Here is a 25124-nt window from a genome sequence, read left to right as displayed (position 1 = left end):
ACCTGTTTTGATGGGAGAGGAAATCTCCCAGTGAGTGAAAACCAGAAGATAAGGAACAACAATGGAGAAAAATAGGAGGGAAAATGAAAAGCAAGCCATAAGACATCCTAGGAAGAAAATTAAGCCAATGATGGAGCGCACTCAGCAGTCTTTGGAGAGCATGGCTGACTGCAAGGGGACTCAGAAATTCTCAGTGATGAAAATCCTGTTTCCTTTGATGATTCCCACCACAGGGTGTGTAAGTCACCAGGACAAACTCAAACATGCAGCAGTCTCCACCAAGTACATGTCCCTTCCCCAGTCCCACCCAGATATTCCCAGTGCCCAGGAGACAGCCATGTCTCCATATGTTGACATTCAACACCATTTCCATCAACAGCTTTAGGAAAAATCCAAAGGACAAATCATCCTTTTTATTCCTTTCTCTATGGAGTGAACTGGGGAGAAAGAAAATCTTATTATTCATCTTTGGAACATAAAGGAACATCATTGCCTAAAACACAGCAGGGCAGTGGAGCAGCCACAGAAATTATTCACTCCCTTTCTTGCATGTGGGTGGAGACTCGTGAACTCAAAATCATCAGACTTCACATCAGGCTGATTTAATTGGATTTATTGGAGGAAAACAATTAGTCATCCCTTTAAATTGTCATTATGATAGAAATCTTGATATGTATACATGATTGTCAAGGCAGAGAACCACTTGCGATGTAGCCCCATGAACAATTTGCAGAACTGCAAACTCATTACAGATAAAACTTTTGCAATGCCTTAATACATGCATGGAGTAAATACACATTCTCCCTTCTTTTTGGACATGGATGCTGTTATGAACTTGTTATCAATCACAAGACCTGCAATATTAGGCACACTGACATTCCTTGATTAAGATTAAAGCCTTTGTAGAAAACATGCTTGCATTTTCATTAGAAGTCAACTGAGGGATGTTTTGCAGTTGGGGATATTTGGGGAGTCACTATTCTGGGCAGACTAGGCTCTTTTTTCCCACTGTTTTCTGGCTCAAATAAAATACCTATCTAAAAAAAGGCCCAAATGGGCCAAAATATTGTTTCTCAACTAGAGGTCAATGTACACCAGGTCACTGATGTTGTGTTGACCAAAACATGAGACACACCAACTGAGCTGCAACCTTCCACCCTCTTCACTTTGGGGGTCATGACTGATCTAATGAGACTCAGCATGTGCGATGCCATGCTGGGCTCAGGGGATGCAGGATGGAAGATGGAAAAGCTCAGAGCTGCTCCAAGCAACCCCCCAGGAGCTCCCACCCACTAGGACCCACAGCACACATCAAACCTCCCCAAGGAGCCTCACACCAGGTGCTGCCTCAGCAATCTGAACCCAGGCTGGTTTACAGCTGTAACTGATGGTTTGTTGTGCTGCCACACAGGGATTTGGCAATGGCACAGCCCTGGCTGAGCACCAGCCTTGAAGGGGGGCTCAAGACTTCTCAGTGATTTTGGCCACCATGGAGAATCATTTCCAAGGATGGTGCTTGCTGCCCAGGCCTGCTGCTTGGCATGCCCTTGCCAGGAACACAGAGCAATTCCCAGTCCTTTCAGATGACTCTGCTTTGAGTGTTGGGAACTCAAGGATTTTCCACACAGCAGCCACTCAGGAGCTGGGACCATAGCCCTGGTGATGCCCACAAGAGCTTTGGGCTGGAGCCTGTACCCTGCCTCAGAAAGGTTCAGCACAGATGAAAATGGGTCAATGACTAAGGGAAGAGAAGGCAAGGGCATGGTTTCCATGTGGAAGAAGAAAAAATACCACACCAAACTCTTCCATGGATAAATGGGATTACCTGGAGGTCAGGGATTATATGGTAGTGATGCTTTGGAAAGGATGGGATAGTTTAGCTCAGCTCTCTGCCCTATTTTGTGCAGGCAAAGGATCACAGCATCTTGGTCCCCAAAACGCAGTTCATTCTGCAACAGGTGAGAAAGAACTATCTTGCAGGAAGAGGAAAGTACTAAGAATTGAGTGAACCAATCTGAATTTTCACTAGGAAAAACAAACCAAAAGGAAAAAAGAAAAAAATACAAAGAGACACACCAACATGTTTCTTGGTAGCTCTGAGAGTTAGTGACCCAGGGAAGGAATTTTTGATGCAGATCAAATTTGTAAGCGTTGTATTAAAAAAGGGATTCTCACCTCCCCAGCTCCCTGCTTCAACACTTGTGTATGTGTGACTGCTGCCTAATTTTAAGCTGCTCTGGATGGTGACTCTTCCTGTACATGTTGCACAGAACTCAACAGAAAGACAAAATACATTACCAGGCTTTGCAGAATATCTTGTTTACAAAACATCAGCTTTTGCATTTACTTAAACTTAACAATGGATTTCGAGTTACAGATACATTGAGTCATTTAAAAGCAATACATGGAGGTAACTCCCTCAGAGAGAAGGTTGGGTTGATGTGGGTAAAGAAAAGGCTCAGGAAATACAGAACAAGTGACCAGCAGTTTAATACATGCAGCGCAGTATCATGCATTTATTGGACAGTTGATGCCACCATTGGTTCAGCAGTGTTTGTCACAACGCTTGGGAGCACACATGCCCTGATTCCACTCTGAGGATGGAAAACCTGTAAGAGCCATTCCACTGACCTTAGCATTTATGAACAGGAGGGGGGGAAAAAAAGCTACCTGGACAGATAAGTGTCACTATTTGTGGTGGGGAAAGGGGATTTGAAATCCAGAGTCCAGGCTAGAGAGCCTCTATCCTCTGCTACACACACTATTTACACAGCTTTGACCCAACCACACAAAGTCAGACCAAAAAACCTGGACCAACTCCTGATGACCCACTGGAGGGATCTGTGATCCCTGGGGCCACAATGTGCACGTGCACCCACAAAAACACACGTGTGTCACAGGGAGCAGAGCACCCCACAGACAGGCTGGGAAGGCAGGACCCTGCTGCAGGGATGGGAGGGAAAACCAAAGGGATTGGGTAAAACTTGCTGCTGGGCATGAAATATGGGATGGCTGGTTCACCAGGGGAAATAAAAGTTCATGCAGTGCTTGTGAGCAGGTTGCTGTTCCCTCACTCAGCCATTGCTGACAGTGATTTGCCAACTAATCCTCCACTCTAGGTCTTGATGCTGTTTTCCTTGGATACCGCAGTCTCCGTGTGTGTTTCTGCTTTTTGCTTGAATGAGTGTTGGAGTTTCTGGAGCAAATAAGCACAATAAGGAAGGCAAAACTTCCTTCCCATTAATAATTTCTGGCATGCATTCACCCCCCAGTTCAGACAGGTAAATATTCATGGCAGCAAGAACAGGAATAATTGCATCAAATGAGAATTTCCATATGCTGAATGGAAGCTACTTCTGTACCTTGGGGCTCAGCCTAGAAACTTGTTATGCCAGCAGATGAATCCCCTGATTCTTTGGAAAGAGCAACATGAACAGGCCACAGCCTGCATGATCTTGCTGGCAAAGTCATTCTGGTGTTTTTATCTGGTGCTCATTCAATGCTGCTCAAGGCTGGAGCTGTTATCACAGGAGGAAGTAATAGCACAGGTTTCCCTAGTGCTGATCTTGTTAATGCCAAGTTCACATCAAAGGGCAATATTCTCTCTGCTTGCCAATGGCTGAAAGCTATCTGGCTTTCTCTGCAGGTTTGCTTCCCTAAAAATAGGAAAAGGGGACAACCTTGAGGCCAGCTGCAACTGCATTTCATGGGCACCCTGGAGGTCCATGTTCTGGTTCGCAGAGGGTTTGGGGAGAAAAGCCTGAGATCAAGGGTTATGCTGGCCCTGGGACAGAAAAAAACCTTAGGACAAGACCTGAATTTCATCAGAACCAGGCAGGGACCCAAAATAACTGGTAATTAAAAAAAATACTGTCAATAGCCATGAAGGTATGCAGGACACATGCACAGCAGAAACCCCTATTCATTGCCTACAGCAGAACTACAAGGAGATGACTACCAGTGGGATCACACCCCTTTTTGTGGTTTGATTCGTGTCAGGAATGAACCAAATTTCTTGGTTTTATTTCAGCACCACAACCATAACATACACACAGGGCATAGGTAAAATATAGGTAAAATCCTAATTTTTTTTTTTAAATTTTTTTTTTTGTACCCACTACTCTAATGGCACCTGTACAACAGCAACCAGGACAGAGGAGAGAGCAGCAGCAGCAGAGTGACACAGAGTGACACAGTCCCAGGAAAGCAACACTGCCAGGGTTTCCCCACACTCCTACTTCCCCACCAGCTGTGTCGCAGGGCCAAAATCCATTTTGTGCTGCAGAAGGGGTGATCCAGCAGAGAGTTAGGATGCACTGGGAATGGAGTCACATGCAAAATCATCAGCAGAAGCCCTTGCCACTGCAATACTGACTTTCAGCTCGCAGAGTTCACGGGCAGCCTGTCCTCACAACTTCTTCTGCAGGCTAAGGGGCCAGCTGGAGCTTTTCTGGATTTTTTTGTTTGTTTGTTTTGTTTTCCCAGCAAGAGCACTGCTGTTGGCATCAGAGATGGCCTCTGTGACTCTGGAGGTAAAAATCAACAATCAAAGCTGCAAGCAAAGAAAAAGAAGGGGAAGGAGCTGAGGAAAACAAGTTACAAAGGAAAAACCCATTGGTACCAGTAAAGTAAAGCAGAAAAGGGTAACAAACAGAGTCCAGGCTGAAGTCCTCATGCAAGCAGCAAATCACAGATTGTTTGGCAGGACAGTTCATTGGAAAAGAGCCCAGAGTGATCTTTTACCTTGTCCTTCATGGCAAGGCCAGCTGGGGATTTATTTTGAAGCTTCTGCTGTGGGGCTATTCAGCCTTTCCCCATGCCCACACTATTTTCTCTACCTTTGCATTCTCCTGTGAGAGAGGCTGAGCAGAAGCAGGCTGGGGCAGGGGAAGGACATGCAAAAGCACTGGAGCATCCCTGGTAAGCAAGGCTGGAGTGTTTGCCCTAACAGGCTGTGCTGCCAAGAGCCAAATGTCTCCAGCCCTGCCCCATAAATGTGGCCTGGGTGCTGCCAAGTCCCCCCTGTTAACAGATTAACCCAGATTTAAACTGAGAAATTTTAACCATGTGATGCTTCAGGAGAGATCTCAAAGCATTTGGTGAACCTGGGTCAGGTCTCCAGCTGTGTTTCACTGATACCAAAGAAGAGCTCCCCACCACCAAAACTGTAGCAGAAAGAAACAATTTTGCTCGTAAGTGCTTCTGTTTCTTATCTTACGATCCCAGCTGTTGATAGCAAGCCAAAGAGAATGATGACAAATTACAAAACCAAGGCAGATTATTACTTGCAGAAACAAAACCAAATCACACTAATTCCAACAATGGAAAGAAAGAATACCCCTCCCAATAAAAAAAAAACCACAGAAAGCACCCAGCAAGGAGGGGCAGCCAGCACAAGGGAACCCCCCTCTGCAGGGACAGCATGTCTGCCTCTGCTCCTGTCACTGCTCTTTGCTTTGGAAATGGAAATCCACTTGCTTTTCTTTTCTCTGCAAGATTCATTTGGGCGCTGTATTTTGATCAGTGGCCACAACAAGTCCTGAGGTCAAGTTCAAACCAGACCTCAGGTTTCAGAAGAGGAGACGCAGAGGGAACATTTGAGCCCTAACCTTTTAAACTGCTCTACAGAGACAAAACTATTCCCTAACTAAATCCTGCTTTTGGTTGCAGTGTGTCAGTGTGGGGAACTCCACTGATGCCAGACTGGGAGGCTGTCTATTTGCAGCCTGCAACTGGAGCAGAATGGGGCCAGCCGTGCTTATGAAGTCATGGGGGCTCAAAATACCTTGAATTTCTTGGGGTTGGAGTCTCTCAAAACTAAAACTTCCTTACTCAGGCTGGTAAAATAAAGTGGCCTTAGACTGAGTTTAAATTGTATTCTACTTGTGTTTTCATGCTTTTGCAGCAAGACATAAAGAGCTCAGATGTAAATGCCAATAAAAAGTGTATGGTGGCAATGGCCAGCGTATGGGGACAGGAGTGTGACTTGCAGCAAGGAGATCCCCTGACCTTCAGTCAGCCCAAATCTTGGTCAGAAGTCTTCACTGTGGAAATTTTGTGTTTTGCTGTAAGCCCCCAACAGTTCAGTATCTGCTCTCTCTCCTAAAATGAGAAATTGAAGTTGCAGCCTTCCCTGTGTGAGCCCCCATGGCAGGTTCAGCACACTGGGGTGCACAGGGTGCACCAGGGCTCACTCAGGTGTGCCACAGCCCTCTGAAAACAGGGAGCCACTTACCACAGAGGAAACTAGAGAAACTTGGTGCAACAGCTCCAAGTGCCACTGAAGGAGTGGCTATTTCAAGCAGAGTCACTGTCACCTATTTTCCAGCTTTTTTTTTTCCCAAGGTTTTCTTTTAGTATGATGGATGAAATCCGAGCTCTGCCGTGTGATGTCAGCCAAAGCTGGATCAGAATATAGAAGTCTTATTGAAAAATACCCATCTTCTGGCTTTTGCCAGCACAAGCACTATTGCCTGGTGCATTCAGCTCTGTCTGTGACTGGCTTTCATAATTTCTTGTGCAGGGTAAGTGAGGCAAGTGTGGCAACAGAGCATGCTGCAGGGAATTGTGCCTTGGCAGGGATGGACCTGTCTGGGATGTGAGGGGCTCAGAGTGCCCAGTGAAGGGCATTTGCCTCTGCCACTGCCTCCCCTCACCTCCTCAAAGCAAAATCAGATGGGAATTTCATTGAGGTAACCTGGAGGGAGCCCTTTAGCAAACTGGGCAAATTTGTTCCCCTCTCTGTTTCAAGCTGCTTTAATGCAGAGCAGCACAGCAGTTGTGGAGGCTGTTCCTGAAAGATGCACCAGCATAAAGAGCCTGGGAAGTGCATGCATTCAGTAATTAAAAAATGGGTAAATTTGGCTTGCTTTGGTGAATGAGCTTCTGGGGAGGAGGGAGAGCCAGTGCCCCCACTGCTGCCAGCTGTGCCTGTGTCTTTTAGTGAGGTCCTGCTTCCCCAGCCCAGCCCTCTGTGTCAATCCTCATCCTGATCATGATCAGATCCTACACCACATCCTGCACTTTGCACCCAAGAACCTGCCAGTGCTTTACAGAGGGCTTCAAGCACCCCTCCTCTCCCCACTTTTGGCTGCTCTGGGAGGTGCTGAGCATCAGCAATGCCAGGCAAAGCCCCAAGGAGCTGTGGGTGCTGGGAATCTCTCTCATGAAGCCCTGGGCTGGATGCACCCCATGCCAGAGGCCACACTGTGGGGAGGCTGGTGAATTAAACTTCTTGCTTGAGCAAATCAGTAGCAGGGGATGATGATTCCCACCCCTGTATCTTCCTTTTCTCTCCCTCTGCCCACAGCACACAGTGACTGGAAGGAGATGGGAGCTGCAGGACGAGACCATGCTCTGTTGTTTCCCTTGCACAGCTCCTGCCTCTCCTCTGATCCCCAGCATGCACGAATGAGGCCAAGGATGAGCTGACTCCCAGCTGGTGGCAAGTTAATTCTCCCCATGGCTTTCAAGGAGGAGGATGGAGGGAAAGCAGCAGTTTCTTAATCTGAGCAGTAACAGCTCTGCTAAAGCCAGACAGACTTGCAGTCCTATTTGAGGAGCAAGAAATGGCATGCCATTGAAATCCTCCCATGTTGCAAAGTTAATGCCAATTCCTACCTACAGAAATAGCCTATCCCCCAGCAAACTGGAAGAGGGACATTGCTTGAAGTAATTTTTAAAAGAAAAAAATATGCTCAGGAAAGTATTTCTATTTAAATAATCCAGTTGAGATGTTTTAGTTAATGGAAAAAAAATACAACATATACTGTTACCTACACTGAGAAAAGAGTAAATCACTGGGGGAAAGAATGAGTGTTCATTAGTTAGAACATTGCTAGACTCACATACATATATATATTTATATATATGTATATATATATGTACAGCACCAGAGACTGTTAGATTCCGTTCCTCCTGGAGTCGTTGCAGTTTGTGATAAATGAAACATTTCAGAATTGCAGTATAAAATATGGCCATAAAAAAATCTTCTTTCTTCTAGTCCTTGGCCGAGCAGGGCAGGTGGTGCCAAGGCCACTGCCAGCCCCTGGCGCTCACTTGCTGCCGGTGTGCACCGTGGTCACTGTGGTGGCTCTGGGTCTCCGCTCCCCTCCCACCGCAGAAACGCCTGAAGAAGCAGATGAAACAAAACTACAGAGAGTGGATGGAGACATACCTAAAAGGAAAGCCAGAAAGACAGTTAGAAATGTTATTTTTTGGAGGTGGAAGCTTGGGTGAAGAAGCTGAGTTGGTTTCATAGCGCACTACGGAGCGGAGAGGATTGGAGCTGGAGCAGGGACTGCTGGAGAGGATTGCAGCTGGAGAAGGGGCTGCTGGAGAGGATTGCAGCTGGAGCAGGGGCTGCTGGAGAGGATTGCAGCTGCAGAAGGGGCTGCTGGAGAGGATTGCAGCTGGAGCAGGGGCTGCTGGAGAGGATTGCAGCCGGAGCAGGGGCTGCTGGAGAGGATTGCAGCTGGAGAAGGGGCTGCTGCTCTTCCTGCCGTGGTGGGTTGGTTGGGTACCTCCACAGGGCATCTTCTGCCCGTGGTCATTCGCCTACTGCCACCATCTCAACAGGGACTCAAAGCCCAGTTCTGGTTCAGCCACATCGATGTCACAGTTCCAGGGCTGAAGACAAAGAATTGTGGGGTTCAAAAATCCCTCCAGCATTGTACTTGCTGAGAATAATTTCTTCTTGGGCATGTTAAATGTCTCACCATGGCCATCTAGCTAAAGGAACAGACTGTGCACCTGGGCTAAACACAGTTCCCTAGGCATCCTGGGAAGCTGCTGATAAAGAAGCCCAGTGGGTCAAATTCATTGCTGAGTTCCAGTAAATCTAGAGGAAATGTAAATTTGTGTGACTTGGACATCACTCTAGTGACAGCTCACATTGCTCCAGGCTTTGCTGCGATATCTGCAGGGCTTCCAGCTGAGCATCTCTTGAGTACCAGGATTCTGGTGCAACAAAAGCTGTTAGGTGGGGACCTGGCATGGTCACCTTGCTCTGATAAGATGGAGGCTCAGAGTGATTAGAAATACAGTTCATTTTTCCAGAGTGCTGAATAAAGGATGGATGAAGCCTATATTAATATATTCTCAGACTGAAGTTTGACATGGCCTTTTGACTCTTCAAGATCTTTTTGATACTTGTTGGGACTTTTAACTACTTTTCCATGCTTCAATGTGGCATTTCAATCTCAAGGAGGATTATGCTGTACCTATACTTGGCCACATTCCATTTCCCATTGACATTTCATCACTTGGCATCACATTGCAATTTATCTAGTACATTAAAAATACAGAGCTCTAGGACCTATAAATAATCTAAGCAGTCCAGTCATGACTAAATTGAATAAACCAGCCATGGACTGAGAATCAGGCCAATACACTTGAGAAATCCTGGCTGATTCCCTTAGGAATCCTTTCCTGTTTCCTGATAAGTAGAATAATCCAGCCTAATTCCTGATCTCTGCTCTGCCCTACTACAGAGGGTTTGGATGCAGCCTGACAAAATCTGCTGTCAGGCAAAGGCTGTACTTAATTGTCTTCAGTGATGTGGCATTGTTGCATTTGAAAGTGTTTGGAGAGTTGAAAAAGTGTCTGTTAATAGCACCAGGCAGCATTCTGTTGTGTAGTGGTGGCACAGCTGGATCATGGAACTTGCTGCATGGGATCTTTCTTGTGCAAGGAGTCTGTACCCAGAGAAAACTGCTGAGAAATAAAGAGGTAGGACAGAGACCCCAGAGATTTCCTTTTTCCTATCAGGAGGTACTGGATGGAATGTATTTGATATGTCAGCTCCCTCTTAATTCCTTGTATTAGCTGCTGGCTCTCCTCATTGGTTCTCTGGGGCTCCAGCATCTCCTAACTCTTTAAATTATTTCTTAGAAGAAGAAAACTCTTCTGCATTGTCTGCCAAGCTGGACTTTAGCTGGGATGCTTGGAAATCTTCCAATATTTTTCTGCCTTGTATTCTGGCATGTAAAAACTCATCCTATCTTTACACATCTGGTTTAATCCTTCATTGGTGAAGTCCTGGTTGACTTCATCACTGCAAAATATGGTTGATTCTGCACAGGGTTCTGTAGTCATGAAACAGATTTCTTTCTCTTCCCATCCTTTCTGTTCACACATGTTTTAACACTTTTCAGACTACTGATTGCCATTAATTAACACCATTTGAGATTAATCAAATGGATGGATGGAGATTAATCACCCACCAGTTTAACTGCATTAAGCACCCACCAGTTTAGCAGCAAAGCATTCATCAGATGCTCTAGACTTGACTGGGGTCCAGCCTTGCCAAACTGCAACAGGAACCAAAACCAAGGGATGTTTCTCCCACACAGGGGGTTTTCTACATGGCTGCATGGCCAGTGCATGGTTGGGAGTGTTTTGAGGATGGTCAGCATCAATCCTTTGCAGGTGCCGGGTATGTGCCAGGGGCACAGTGATGTTTTTTTGGCAGCAGCTGTAGGATTTGGTGCTGGGCATCACAAGGTATGAATCCCCACCAGGCCCACTATCCAGAGAGAAGGGGCTCTCCCCTGGCTCAGCCACAGCACAGGCTGAAAAAATATCTCACAGGGTATCCAGAAGGCAGAACTCACTCCAGTTGTGGGGGAAACAGCACCCATGGGAGCAAGAGGAAACAGCTTCCACACAGAACCACCAGGACTGTGGCTGGTGGAATGTCCTCAACAAGGAGCAGGGGGTGGCAAGCAGGGGTGGCAGAAGCAGAGAGCAGCATTATCCAAAACCCATCCTGAGCAATAGGATAGTGCAAGGTACAGTCTAGAAACGACTACTTCAGTCCACAGCAAAGCATTCCTTTTTAGTGTTGCACTTTAAAGTAACCCCCCCAGCTGTAAAGTCCACATCCCTCCATTTCATGATGTAAAATATCTACAGATGGACAGGAGAGAAAAGAAGAAATCGTCAGAAGCCAGAGAATAAACAGGCTTCATTGCAAAGGTTGCATTTCTGTCTTCCAAATAATCCCTTTGCTGCCACGTCCCCTTCCCTGGCATTCAGAAAAAATATGTATCCCAAACACCTGAGTCCAGTGGGCAGCTTGCAAATATCAATTACAGCATGAAGCAAACATGGCAGAGGGCCAAGTCCCACAGTGGTGCAGAGTCTGAATCCTGCTCAAACAAATGAACCTCTTTGTGTAGGAGCTTAACTTGGACCCAGCTTCTTAAGAGAGAAGCTGGGTCTGACTGGCAGGATCAGTCTTCTCCATGGAAATGGAAAGTAAGGCAATTTTTACAGAAAAATGTCCTATCATAATACTGTAAACCAAAACTTAAACAGTTTGAGTAAACTTTTTCAAATTTCAATCAAATACAAAACTTTGTAGTTGCTGTGGGGGTCTGGGTCTTTTTCCCAAGCAAAAGCCCTTTTTCTCCACAAGAAACTGTGATTTTCTCCCAGAAATCACTGAGCTAAAACATCTTTTTTTTTTTTTTTTTTTTTTTTCCCCTAGAAATTGCAACACAATATTTCTGGCCAGCCAAAAACTGATGGCGTGTTTCAAATCCTTATTTTAACCACCTGCTTGCACAAAGCCAAACCTACGGGCAGCGAGGACTGCAGCCTGGGGGGTCGGGGAGAAAACGGGGATCCCGTGGATTTTCTGGGTTTTCCCAGGATGTTGGCTACTCACAATCTTTGCGCGTGGCCGCGTCGGGGAGCGGCGTGGCCAGGCTGAGGGTGCTGGAGACGCTGGCGCTGGCGCTGTCCAGGCTGCTGCCCAGGTGCAGCCGCCGCATGTGCCGCACCACCGCCGTGGCGTTGAACGCTTGCTGCAGAAACGTGGCAAGAAACAAATGGATAATGAAAAAAAAATGGAGGCAGAAGGGTTGCTCGTGATCCTCTCCGGGCTGCTCAGAGTGTCAGAATGGGAATAAGCCTGTGATCTTTCAATTTTTTTCATGGATTTTAAACTAGGAAGTGCATTCTCATTTGTGGATGCAGCAGCCTACAAGTGTCAGAACCCAGGAAATTCCTCTGGCTGCCCTGGAGGACTCGAGCCCCTGCCAGGGGGCTCAGAGACCTTGGCACAAAGCCCAAGACCCCTGTGCCTTTGACTTAGCCCTTGGAAAAAACAATTACCAACCTTATATGAAGAATTACAAGTCAAGAGAGTTTAAGTAAAATAACAGTTTATCACAAGGTGAAAAATAAATAGATTTTTGGGGTTTTTAGAATGGGGCTCAGGGTCACAAGATGGAGGAATCTGGGTGTGTCCAGTCTTTCTCCTTCTTCTTCTTGGCCTCCATCTTCTGGGTGGTATTGGCATTTTTAGATTGGTTTAGAGTAGAAGCTCACTGTCTAACATAGGTGATAGGTATTGGGAAGTTATGGTAAATAATGTACACGTACTTTTTAGTATAAAAAGACAACACTACCTCTGAGGCGGGCAGTGTGCCTCAACCCAACCTGCCAGACAGACCTCAGCAGGCCAGAGAAAGAATGTTACAGATAAGAAATAATAAACAACCTTGAGAACAAGAACAGAATAATCCTGACTCCTTCTTTGACTGCCGGGCAGGGAAAAAGAGGCTTGTACATATCTCAGAGTCACTCTGACAAGCAGAGATTCTGAGATACAAGAAAGTCCTATTTGACAAACCCATTCCTGCCCCAATACACATTTCTTTGTGTCCCTGCATGGTGCTGACCCCACTCCACCAAAAACCCCGGCCCCATTTCTCCTCACACTTTTTACATTTGGTACTTGGCAAACACCACCCTGTATAAGAGAGTGATGTAACCTAAGCCTGGACCAACCATTTTGACCACAGTTTTGGGCCACAAAAGCACTGCCCTGCTGCAGGGATGGCTGTATGGCAGAGCTGTGAGTCAGTGTTAGTGTCAGTGCCAGTGTCAGTGTCACCTCTCAGGACAGGGCACTTACTCTCCATTTGCTTTTTGCAAAGTTCTTCCGGATCTGAGCGCTGACCGACTCGTGGATGTTTTTGTTGAGTGCTGTGTCTCCAGCAATCCTGAAACGGACAGAGCAGATACATTTTAAGAGATCTTTTCCTCCCCTTGAATACTCTTGCTTTTCCCCCACACCTGCTCCCAGGTGTGACCGCACCTGCAGTGACAATGATTTCATTCACAGATGGGCTCAAACTGTCCATGGCTGGCTCTGCTGGCAGCTGCAGTGGAAAATCTGGGGCAATAAAAGCCAGTGTAGATAAGGTTTGTAAGTCTGGCAGCTACAAAGAGGTATGGGCTGATTTTGTTGGTGCATGGCTGCTTTCTATCACCATTACAGCCCCAGATGAAAACATTCTACCTTTTTTTTTTTCCTTTACATCCAAAGATTTAACATCAACAGGCTGAGACTACTTTTAGCCTCAGCTATGTAGAAGCTTCCAGAGCCACTCCAACCTGTCTGATGTCTGTTTGCACTGGAGATTTTCCTGCCACCCTGCAATGTAAGTAGTCATTCATCATGATTAATGTAGATTTACAGCAAAGCAGAGACATGGACACTCATTGAAGCAGCACAGGCTGCACAAAGAGCTTAAGCTGAGCAATACTTAACCTAAAATAATTGATTGATCTTGTATAGCTTCTTTAAGAGATTAAGATACATTCAAATCTTCATTAAACTCTGTTATTTCAAGGAGATTTTGATTAATTTAACTCCTCAAGGCATGAGATCTGTTGGAATATCAGTGAACTGATGTTGGGCCATGTGCTGGGGTAATTAGTGCTATCTAATGTAGGTGATGCAAGGAGGCAAAGATTGCCTTCTATGTTGTATGTGATACTTTCAGAAATTAATTTCTTAGCCACTGTGTAGAAAAACAATGTGAATTAGCAATAAAAAATTATAAGAAATTTAATAATCCACCAGGACCAGAGTCTTCCAGTCTGAGGAGCTCCAGCAGGATAATCAGAAGGTTCTGGAGGACTCAGCAGTCATCAAGTCCTTCTGCCCACCCCAGCTCTGCCAAAATAATTTTGACAAATATTTGACAAACCAGTCCCTAAAGATCTTGGAAAGATGGAGACTCCTCAGCCATCCTATTCCAGTGCCTCACTACCTCCTAGAAGACATGGAAAATAGTTTATTCCCTTTGTCTTTGAAGCATCCTTTCACATATTTGAAGCCTGTTATCATGACTTCTCTCAGTCTTCTCTTCTCTAGACTAAACAGAGTTTCCCTGTTTCTTCATAACTCATGTTTTCTAATCCTCTGATCTAGTGAGCTCCTCTGGACTTTCTCCAACTAGTCCACATCTTCCTTGGAGGGCAGCACCCAAACTTTCTGTTTTCCAACTAAGGCAGCGGAATGGCAGCATTGCTTTGTGCTTTTAAAATAAAAAACTCTGCTTACATACCCCAGCCTGCTGCTTCCATTTATGTGTCCCTGTGTTGGAGACACCCTTTCACTTTGCCCAGATCATTCCAAACTGTTCTTCTAAGGACATGCTGCTTTTTCTGCCTTCATGTCCTTGGCACATCTGAGAAGCGCTGAGCCTTCTCCAAACTGCTGCCCTCCTTCCAGCTGACAACAATCTCCCAGATGTTCACCACAGAGATGAGGAATTACTTACCCTTGGGAGGAAGGACTAAACCCTCATGTCCCAAGAGTGGAGACCCAGCAATCCCACCCTGCTGTAACTGAGCTCACCTCTGTTGGGTTATTCAGGAGTGCTGAAGCCAGCAGGATTGTGGGCAGGAGGAGCAGGGATCACCCAGCTGGGAAGGGCCCTGTCTCACTGCTATGGAACCTCTGCCTCAAGCAGACAGAAGGACTGGGCAAAGCACAGCTCCCAAATGGCACCTGAATTCCTCTGCTGGGTGCTTGTGCTGTTGATAGAGAAAGGGAGGTGTTTGGCTGAAAACTGGATAATCTTCAGATCTTTCTTTGAAGATTATTCCTTCTGATCACCTTTCCCACTGACAGCAAGGCAAGTTGGATTTCCTGGATTTCCCACTGGGGCCAGGTGACCAAAATCTTTGTGAGGCACTATCTGGGGGTTAAGCATCATGTTCACTGTTCCATCCTCTGTCCTGCACAGTGAATATTGCCAGGCTCAGCACAGACCCTGATGGATCCCAAGCAGTCCACACTCCCAGACAGGCCCTAGCAGGGTTTCCTGGTGGGAATGCAAACTGCATGATTAGCACTCATGATCATGCACTCCAAAATGTCATGAGCACTCTGCTCTGTCCAAGAACACCTCCTTAGTGAAGGCAGGTGCCCTCAGCACACACCAGCTGGGAGCATTGGCTGTCACACTACACATCTCAGAAGAAACTACAAGCCAAACCATGCCTTCAGTAACTGATCAAAGAGACCAAGACAGAAAATTCACTTACACTTGCAAATGACATTTTTCCACCAAAGCTAATGATCTGTTTTGCTTTACAAACAAGTTGGTTAACAAACTGTATAAGAACAGGTCCTGTTGCCCACCTGTCAAATCTTATTTTGGAAACATAGATAGAACAAGTTCTTGGGGCATGATGCCCTTGAAAACTCTTCCAGAAGATTGTTCTTGCAAGTTTCCACAAGGATTTGAAAATAACATTTTTGTAATATGAAGCTTTTGATTGGGTATGTAGCTCCAATAGAGGTTGTTTTTTCATTATTATTATTTTTCGTTTAGGGATCGTTTTCTGCAATGCTGGTTGTTTCAATAAGAAATTGCTGGTTCCAACAGTTCACAAACTGCCTTCTACCACCCCTAACTCTATGTTCACTATGCAATTATTGTAATCCAGGAAAAAAAGTCTTGGTATTTGGGTGTTTCCCAGACAGGCAGAAGAATATTTGTTTACTTCACAAGGGGCTGGAGAGACATCCTGTGAAGCCCTCAGATGCTACAGCGCTGCAACCATCCTACACCTTAGGTCTCTTCAGCAACATTAGCACCTTGCAGATGATAGTTTCTAATCAGAGCAAAATCACAGCACTGCTGGGGCTAACTGAGCGCAGCAGGAGCTGTTCCAACACGTGCTGGCACGCTGCATGGTGGGGCTCAGAATGCAGCCTCAGCTGCCAGGGCTGGCAGTGGGATCGCTCTCCGAGGCGCCTTTGAAGAGCTACCCTGTTCATCCTGGGGTGCTGGAACATGAGCACTGTGCTTTCAGACTGCGTTTTGCACTTGGAGGGTTTTGTAACTTTTATTAAATACTTGTGGTGTTATAGTGTTTATAGTATAGTTTTACTTCTAGGAAAACAAGAGCAATGCTATCATCCGTTCTCAGTTGACGCTTTGCTGCAGATGTGGGGGTTTCAGGACATAGAGAGGTGGAGGTGAGCAGGGAGAAGTCACATGTTTTGTACTCTCAGCTGGTAGATTTGAAAAATTAGATATGTTTGGGCACAGAGATCTACTGGCTATCATGAGCATCCTCACATCTATACCAAAAGTATTTAATCATGAACTTTATTTCCCTTGCTGAGAAGAGAAAGAATCAAATTAAAAGATAACTAAAACTACTGGTTTTAGTGCATTTTTAATTTCCCATCCACATTTCCCTAACTCTCCAAGTCCACAGGCTATAAACCATCTCATTTTTCCTTTTAGGACAAAAATACCTCAGTATCTTTTTTTTCTTTTTTTCTCCCTTCCTCTCTAGCTCAATATATACTTTGCCTCTAGAAGTCAGCTCAATTTTCACTGGGAAACTGCAATCAACTTCAGCTAATCAGACTGATGCTTATCTAGTCCTGAACAATAGTTTCTGGCTTTGCAGTTAACTTTGAAGTTAACTATGTCAGCTCTGAAGTTTTTTTTTTACCAACTGTTCTACTTGGCCCAGTAAAAGAAATTGCTTCTACCTACCACATACATACACAAAATAAAATAAAACAAATCAAAATAATGCATCATCTGTTATCCTGCTGAACATCACCCAGAACCAAGCAAGGAATGATTAATCTAAGTGAAACCTGGATTTTCTCTCCAGATTCCCATTTTTGCAGCGCCTGAGAGCAGCTGCATCCTGACAATGCTTTGGGGAACTTCATGTTGAAGCTGGTTTTACATCCAGTTGTAAATATAGAACTGTCTCAATGCACAGAAATGGATACCAAGAGACCAAGGATGATGGCTCCCCATCCCAAACACATCCACTGAAACTAAAGAGGGTATTTCTCATGAATAACCAGAACAAATCTAATCCTGCACATGAGAGGAATCTAATCTAATGATCAAATATTATTTCATAGTATCTAATTTATTTTAGCTCTCTAGCTGACTTCAAACTTATCACACCAATTTATCTGGCCATACCACTTCTAAGCTTTGAGAGGAACCTCCAACACAGACAAAACCAGCAAATTTCCTTTTGGACAGTTCTTCTTTAGCATGCTGCAAGCAAATGTCTCTCTCATCCTCCCTGCCCACAATGGCAGGCAGAGCCTTTCATCTACCATTATTTTCTGAACCCTCCTTCTGAAGGCAGCCAACTCAAATGCTGTGCTGGCCAAAAAGTGCTTGGAAATACTCCTGAGTATGATGACAGGAAACATGGAGTTAGCAGTAATGGATAATGCTGAGGGATCATAACTCTTCTATATGTACACACACACACACATCCATGCACGTATATAAATATACACACACACTGTATCAGTGATGTTCCAAAATAAATAGAGTGTGGGGATGAACTCGATAAGAGTTTGATTTAATGTTGTAAACATCAGCAATTCCCTTCAGGAAGGCCTTTTCACACTTCAAACAATATTGTCTGAGAGCTGAGCTCTTTGTAAACCATGTCCTTTCCCTGGGTGGAAATTATTATCTGGCTTGTGCTCTCTGGCACACGATAAACACTTGGAGTCATGGTCACAGTTTGCAGAGGCTCAGCCCTTGCCAGAGCTTTGTGATTCCTCAGGGTGGGTGTGGCTGGATGCTGGCACATCCCAAGGATCCCTTCTCCCTTGGCACAGCCAGGACCACACTCCTGCCTGCAGACACTGGGGTCCAACTGGTGCCACAAGCTCCTTCTCCCTTCTACAGTCTCTGTATTTACAATCTCTACATGGAGGCCATTAATCCATCATCCTTTAATTTAGATGCCCCAAATTGCCTGTGATGCTGTAAGTGCCTTCAGCACACAGCTTTAAATGCCATTTAGGTTCCCTTGGTTAATGCATGATGGAGTAAATAAATTCATGGCAGCCCTTCTAAGTTCTGTATTAGCTCCTAGCTGCTGGACTTTGTCCTCACCCTCTGAGCTCTGTTCTCTTTCCCTCTGATCCGAGCCTGGAGGTTGAATTTGGCTCTGCAGGACCTAGCTTGACCTGATGGGGAGCACATTTTGATAATCCTTGAGGGTCCCTTCCACCTCAGGATATTCTATGTTTCTGTAAGTCTATAGCTGGAAAAACCAGGTCCTCAGGTTTCTGCTGCTCCCCCAATCACTGCAGACTGAGCCACTGCCCTAAACAGGATGTGGGCTCTGACATGGCAATATATTTAATAAACTTAATTGCTGTCTTTAATATGAGCCAGGGAAACATTAAAATGTATCAAGCTGCAGCAAAATCACCCCATTCTTTTGTTACCTTCATTTTCCATGTCCTTTTTGAAAAGTCACAGTGGGAAAAGCTAAGCAGAACATTGCACCTTTGCAACACCCCATAAACAGTGCAAACCTCACTGAAAGATACATTATAAAATAAATAACTTTTCCAGTGGAAAGCACAAGTCACCTGTATATTAAACTGGAGAAATCTGAATAAATGGACATGCAGGGGTGGACTCATTACACCAACAAGTCTCACATATTGTACTGTTTCTGCTGTCATACTTCACTGCAATTATTAGCCTCCTTTTCTGCCAGCTCTGACTTTAACACACCACCCCCCTACCAAGGCCATTTGATTATAAATAGCCAGACATCACATAAATGCAGGCATGTGGTGAGCAGATACACTGCAGAAAAGTGGGCCATTGGGAAGAAGTATTGACTTTTTTTAGGGTCTGATCCTGTGCAAACATTTAGTCATGCAAATAGCTGTGTATTCTGGAGCAGTTTCCCAAAATTCAAAGATATTATTAACCTTAAAGGAACAAATGTATTATCTTGCAAGATCCAGTTCCTGCAAGCCCTGTTTGGAAGGTTTTAATGAAAACACAGTGATTAAAATAAAAGGTGTGTTTTAGAATCAGTTTGTTCTTCACAAATACTGCATATTGAAACAACAAAATTTCATGGCCAGGTAGCCATGTCATACAGTTATCTACTTTTAGCACAATCAGATTATAAAATATGAGTTAATTATTCATGATTTGATAGATTTCATCCTAATTTGCGAAGATCTCAATGATCTGAAACTGCATAGGAAGAATTCACAGGAGGAAGAGAAAGGGAAAGGTGGAAGATGTTACTACATGGAGCCACCTCACCATAAATCTATTAATTATCTGCCATTTGCACACCAACAGTGACCCAGGGAGGCCTGTGTTCTGCTGCTGAAACAAGGAGACAAAATCTCACGGAAATCTGTCACAACTCCCATTAGTCTCAGTGGAGACCTGGAATCAGGATTTTGCTTCATGAGAACTCTAGGGTTCAAAGATGCTTCTCCAGTTATGTTGCTTGTGCAGACAAGAAAAAAACACCTTTTATGAGCAGCCATCAAGGGCTGCTTGCAGTGCAAACACTCTGCAAAAGCATATAATTTATGGGACCACTTCAGCCTGCTCTGATCATCTCTTCCCACTACGCCAAGAGCTTCAGGTACCCCTGTCCTGTGACAACACACAGAGCAGATGCTCTCTATGCATCACTGTGGAAGGTGATGTAGCTGGGGGGATGTGAAATCCATGCTCATCTCAAAAGGGGCTGTGGGATGATCCAAAAGCTGTGGTGACCTCTCTCTGCTGGCTGCACATGCGCACCCCTGTCTGCAGCTGCTGCAACAATGAATGCAACCATGAGGAAGAGGAACTCAGGCCTGGAGCTGCTTGAAATTTAAATACACCCACATTGAGAGAAGGACACAGCTGACCACCGAGACAAAGCACAGAACTCTCTTCCTCCTGCACTGAAAAAGCCTTCCCTCCCTTCCAGGAGAAGGAAAGATGTCACTGCCACAGATGTAATGGCTAGAATGAGAAAAAAAACCAGCAAAACCCTCACTATTTCCTGATATAAGGAATCTGGGTGGAAAATGCTCCTTGAGCAATGCTTTGGCAAAAGGAGATCCTACCACTAACTCCAAAACAACATGTGGGTGAGCAGCCAGGATTATCCAAAAAGGCATTTATCACTACAGGATCCAAAGCCTCCAAAAATAAAAAATCACCGCCCATCTCTGCAGAGAGGTCCATAACTGCAGTGTCCATGTTACAGGGAGCTCTCAGAGCAAGGGGGAATGAGGCATGGAAAGCTGCTCACGGGGAGGACAGAGGCAGGTCTGAAGCCATCCATAGCTTTGGAAACCTCCATGCTTTTCCTTTTTGTCCTCTAATCCCCTGGCATACACTCTCCCCAAGTCAAAGGGAGGTGGATTCAGGATGTGGAGTGACAATATGTTGAATATTTTCAGCCTCCCTTCTGCAGTGCCATTTGCATGTCTGACATTTCAAAGGCTGACCCTGAGCTGCGCTGTGTCAGAACCTGAAGTCTTGAAAATGAACCACTGGATGGCAAAGGCAGCCTGGCAGAAGAAGACCCCCTTCCAGAGAAATGGGGAAAAAACCTTTTTGGGGGGTTGTTTTTAAATGGAAAATTGGATTCTGTGGAAAATAGTACGAATTATGTAGCAGCCTGTGAGTTTCCATTGGCCCTTGGCCATGACATGCAAAAGAAAAAAAATAAAACCACACACAAAAAAGGAATGAAAACACTTTTTATCATTTTGTTCCTTTCAGAGGGCCCAGAAGCTGTGTGTGTTACAAGTGCCACGTTTCTTTGTTGCACTCCAGCCACTAACACAGATGTAGCAGGGCCAGAAACTGGATGCTTACATTTTGTGTATTTTGGATGTAAGGCTTTGGAAAATCTGCCTCTGAGTTGTACAAATGGTCACCTCACTCCCTGCTGGGAGCTGCATTCTCATTGTTTATTCTGCATTCCTAATACTGACTTGTTTAATTTCCTGAGGCTCAGGTCAGTATCATTTAGAACCAGTCTGGGATTTTTTATTCATCTCACAAAAGTGGGATTTCATGTCTCAAATTTCCTTTTTGTTGCACAGACAATGCAAAAGGAAGTGGCATTTGGGGCAATTGTAACAGTATAAAACCAGAGTGTAATGCACACCTGGGGTGAAAATGTTATGCGATTACTTTTTTTCTGTTGCAGCTATTATAACAACAAAAATAATACCTCACCTTGCTTATATAATATTCCCTACCCTAAAAGAGATTCAGAGCCCATGTGTGGGTGCAGCTGGTAGTGTGGGATGCTGCTCTCAGTCACTCAGGGCTGGTCAGAAGCACATGAGTCACCCTTGTTCCAGCTACAAAAACCTTGGGAAATGTTGATGAAGTCACTCATATGCAAAAGGATCATTTGACTTTAAGTACTTTAATCATTTTGGCACATCCCACTGCTGCACTACAGTCAACATACATAATTCAGCATTTTACTAATCCTTACACAGGTTGGTGCATGAGATTAAAGTCCGTTACAGGTTTCCAAGAAAATCTGGAGGATAAAGAGTGTTGTAAGAATAAAAGCTCAGAGTTAGGTAGTAGTGGTCAGTACAATGTGTGACAGAAAAACCGCTTCCATGCAGGAATGTAAAAAGGTGCTCTGTGTCCTGAGGGTTTCTCAGAGCACTGGGCGCTGCTTACCAAGGGTGCCGTGCTGCTTGCTCACAGGTGTATCTTTTATTGGGGTCCTTCTCCATCAAATTCCGAATGAAGTCTTTAGCTGCAAAAAAAAAGAGAAAACTATTGAAAACAATAGAGTTGATGTCCAGTTCTAGTGCCACTTTCAATAGCACTGATCAGGCTACCAAGTGCCCTCTGGCCACAGCACAAGAAAACAGCCCTGGGTCCTTTGTCATTTATTAGTATAGATAGAACCAAACTGACTTAGGATCAAACCCAAGCTATTTAGTGTACCAGATAAAAGCTGAAGGCACCTACTCCTGAAGGTACATGTAGGAGTGGGATGGAAAATTCAGAGTCAGCAGTGCACAGCTCTGGGGCCCTGGTCAGCATCATCTTAGTGGTGTGAATGTGGCCACATGCACTGGATGTGCTGGTCAGCCAGGGGAGAGGGAGGAGGTCAGATGCCACAGTAAGAGGAGCTTCACATTGCTCATCCCAAGCACATGGTCAGCTGTGAGGACATGTTGCCTACTGTCCTGGGTTGACTATATGATGCTTTTATCCCCAATCACCTTGTTCTGTTTATGCTGAATAATAAGTTTTGCACCTTTAAGCCTTGTTCCAGAGAGTGAAGGGGGGGGAGAGAAGAAGCAGCAGTTTGTTTTCCACTGCACTCACTCCTCCACATTCCTGCTCCTGACTGTGTTGTCTGTGAATGGACAGACAGCAGGACAGAGCTCTCCTTTGCTTTTAGTTAGTTTTAGCTAGCTGAGGCAAAGAAGTTCTCTGCACTGTGTTTTTTTTTCTTTTTTCCCCTTTCTTTGGACCTCTTGAAACCTGCTCTGGACTGAACACCCAGCAGAGCACCAGCAGCTCCCACCTGAGGCCCACCAGGCTGGGCCTGGCCTGCGACAATTCCAGCACTGAGGGACTGATCAGAGACTGAGTGAGCTGAGCTGCAGCCCATGGAGGGACTTTCTCAGTTTGTCATCTCTTTTGAAGCAGCAAGGTGTTTTATTGTTTGATATAGTTTAGGTTTTATTGTTTAATAAACAGGTTTTTCCCACTTTTCTCCAAGGAGGTATTTTCTCCCTGACCGGTTGGGTGAGGGGCCGATTGAATCTGCTTTCCTGGAGGAGCCCCTTTGGGGGTTCTCTCCCAAATTTGCTCTGAACCAGGACACCTATTTAGGAGGAATTGAGCAAGGCAAATGGACTCCCTGGAGCAGGAGGCAGTGTGTTTTTAATCAACGCCACAATGGAAGGAAGGGAGATCGCAGCGTGGCATGTGTCCAGCAGCTTCAGGACAGTGCAGCTGAAGGAGCCACAGCAAAGCCAAATATGGCAGGAAAATCTTTGTGCTGATTTAGGTGATGGACTTTCCCTCATGAGACAGAAGGGTCTGCCAGCAGACCTTCATATTTTCTCTGAAAATCCTTATTAGTTTAAAAAAAACTTCTCATCACATCTATTTTTGAGCAATCCATCACAATGATATCTGGACTGCAGATGTAAGCAGCATAAAATGCTGCTCTCTGTGTGGAGATAAGAGAATATATAATCATCTTTATAATAAAAACACTCAATTTTTATCTCCCCTGCCTCAATCAGTAGCACTAATAAATCAGAAAACTGTATTTATAGGGACATTTTTACATGATGGAATATTCCTAGAATTCATTTCTTCTTCTGCATGAAGCAGCAGATGTTTCCCTGGGTTGGACAGAGCAAGGATACTGAGCCTGGGTGACCTCTTGGAGGCTAAACAGTGTGTCAGGGACACATGCAGGTGCAAGGCTGAATGTCCTCTGCTGTAACCCCTAGACACAGACCCACACTGGAGCCAGAAGCCCTTGGAACATCTGCCTGTAACACATGTGGGGTATCTGCCCCTCTGCCAGGCTCACTGGAGCAGGGGCAGGTGGGTACTATGGGTTACATGTCCCCTTGCACTGGATGGGGAACATCACCCACATGGACAGTCCTTTCAGTTTCTGGATCTGCTCACCTGCCTCATTTGTAAGCCATTCATTTCTTGGTTTTCTTGCTGCACAGACTGAGGACTTGCTTTGGAGCTGCAGTGAAGTGTCAGCAACTGAGCCAAACTCATTTGCCACCTTACTATTAATGGCACATTAACAATCTGCTTTTCATTAGGACACAATGAAGAAATTAAGCTGCTTTTTCTTCTTGGGACAGTCTTCTGCCATCTTTATCTGCTGTTTTAGCTATGTTTTAGTGCTTCTTGTGTGACTGACAGACCTAATTTGCTGCAGAAACAAACTCCCATGACTATTTGAGCCAAAAGAAATGCACATTTCCACTGGAATGCATACTCCCACTGGTGTTCAGTCAAAAGGATCTCTGCACATGATGCAGGGTGCATTTCATGCCCAGGGGGTTGCATGCAGTAGGCACAGGTGCATGCATGGCTGTTGCATTTAAATTTAAAGAGCAGTAGCTACTTACCAGACTCGGAGATGTCATCCCAGTATGGAGAGTCAAACTCATACTCTGCCTTAAGGATCTGCTCAAAGAGCTTGGAGTCGTTTTCATCATAGAAAGGGGGATATCCACAGAGCCTGGTGGAGAGCAGGAAAAGAGAGAGGTGACCACTGGAGCCATCTCTGCCCAGAAGGGAAGAAGGAGGGAGAAGAAGGAGAAACTCTTGTCCCAGTAAGTTTTCAAGCAGACAAGTGCTACCATGAGAGAAGTTTCTTCAGGAATATGGACAGCCATTTCTGGAGATTGGCACTGCCCTGGACAAGGCAGAATTCTGCCTGGAAGCCTGGTGCTGTTGACCCCTCAGATATCCTGGCCTCTCTCTGCATGCTTTTGAGTGTTTAACCAGAGGAATGGTTTTATTACACAGACATGATCCCTGCCATCCTTTCCTAAGAGGAGATTTCATGAGCTAAACCCTTCATCCACAGAGCATCAGCCCCTCTAACCCCTCAGCACATCCAGAAGTCCTGGTGCAGAGCAGAGCAAGGAGCCCTGCAGAGCTTTCAGGCAGAGGGCACAATGCACCTGCAGGATGTGCTGGGCTCTGTGTCCCCTGGCACAGTGAGGAGGATGCCCAGGAGCCCATGCAGCTCTGCAGCAGAGCTTGCAAGGGCTGCACAGGGCCCTGCTGCTGCTGCAGACACAGGGACAGCCTCCCCCTTTCTCACCCCTGCAGGTGATTTTGCTGACCACATCCAACTGCCTGCCTTGCCTGAGGCTGACAACAGTCCTGTCCTGGTTCTCAGTGGTTATAGTCAGACTTCTCAGAAAACGTAGCCAAAAAAAACCAAGGAAAAAAAAAAAAAAAGAAAACCAAGCAGGACATTGAACATTATTTGCCTGGTTT

General features: G+C 45.3%; 1 protein-coding gene across 3 annotated transcripts in view; it reads right to left on the bottom strand.

Moving 5' to 3' along the window:
- Positions 1 to 2026: 2026 nt before the first annotated feature.
- CAMK1D (calcium/calmodulin dependent protein kinase ID) overlaps positions 2027 to 25124 on the bottom strand; it is a 223190-nt gene continuing 200092 nt past the window's right edge. The window contains exons 7-11 of one of the 3 annotated variants that reach the window (XM_054287531.1): positions 24242 to 24354; positions 21792 to 21870; positions 12926 to 13013; positions 11672 to 11810; positions 2027 to 4552 (exon numbers count right to left, since the gene is read on the bottom strand). In XM_054287531.1, coding sequence (XP_054143506.1) covers positions 4506 to 4552; positions 11672 to 11810; positions 12926 to 13013; positions 21792 to 21870; positions 24242 to 24354 — 466 coding nt within the window. In that variant the 3' untranslated portion in view covers positions 2027 to 4505. Of the gene's footprint in view, positions 4553 to 7697; positions 8177 to 11671; positions 11811 to 12925; positions 13014 to 21791; positions 21871 to 24241; positions 24355 to 25124 lie in introns of those variants that run through there. The other 2 variants (XM_054287532.1, XM_054287530.1) reach the window with 2 other exon arrangements.

Source organism: Melozone crissalis, unplaced genomic scaffold (assembly GCF_028551555.1).
Source record: "Melozone crissalis strain CALT ecotype California unplaced genomic scaffold, PUWL_Pcris_2 ptg000059l_1, whole genome shotgun sequence".
NCBI lineage: Eukaryota > Metazoa > Chordata > Aves > Passeriformes > Passerellidae > Melozone > Melozone crissalis.
This window is presented reverse-complemented; position numbering and strand designations above follow the sequence as displayed.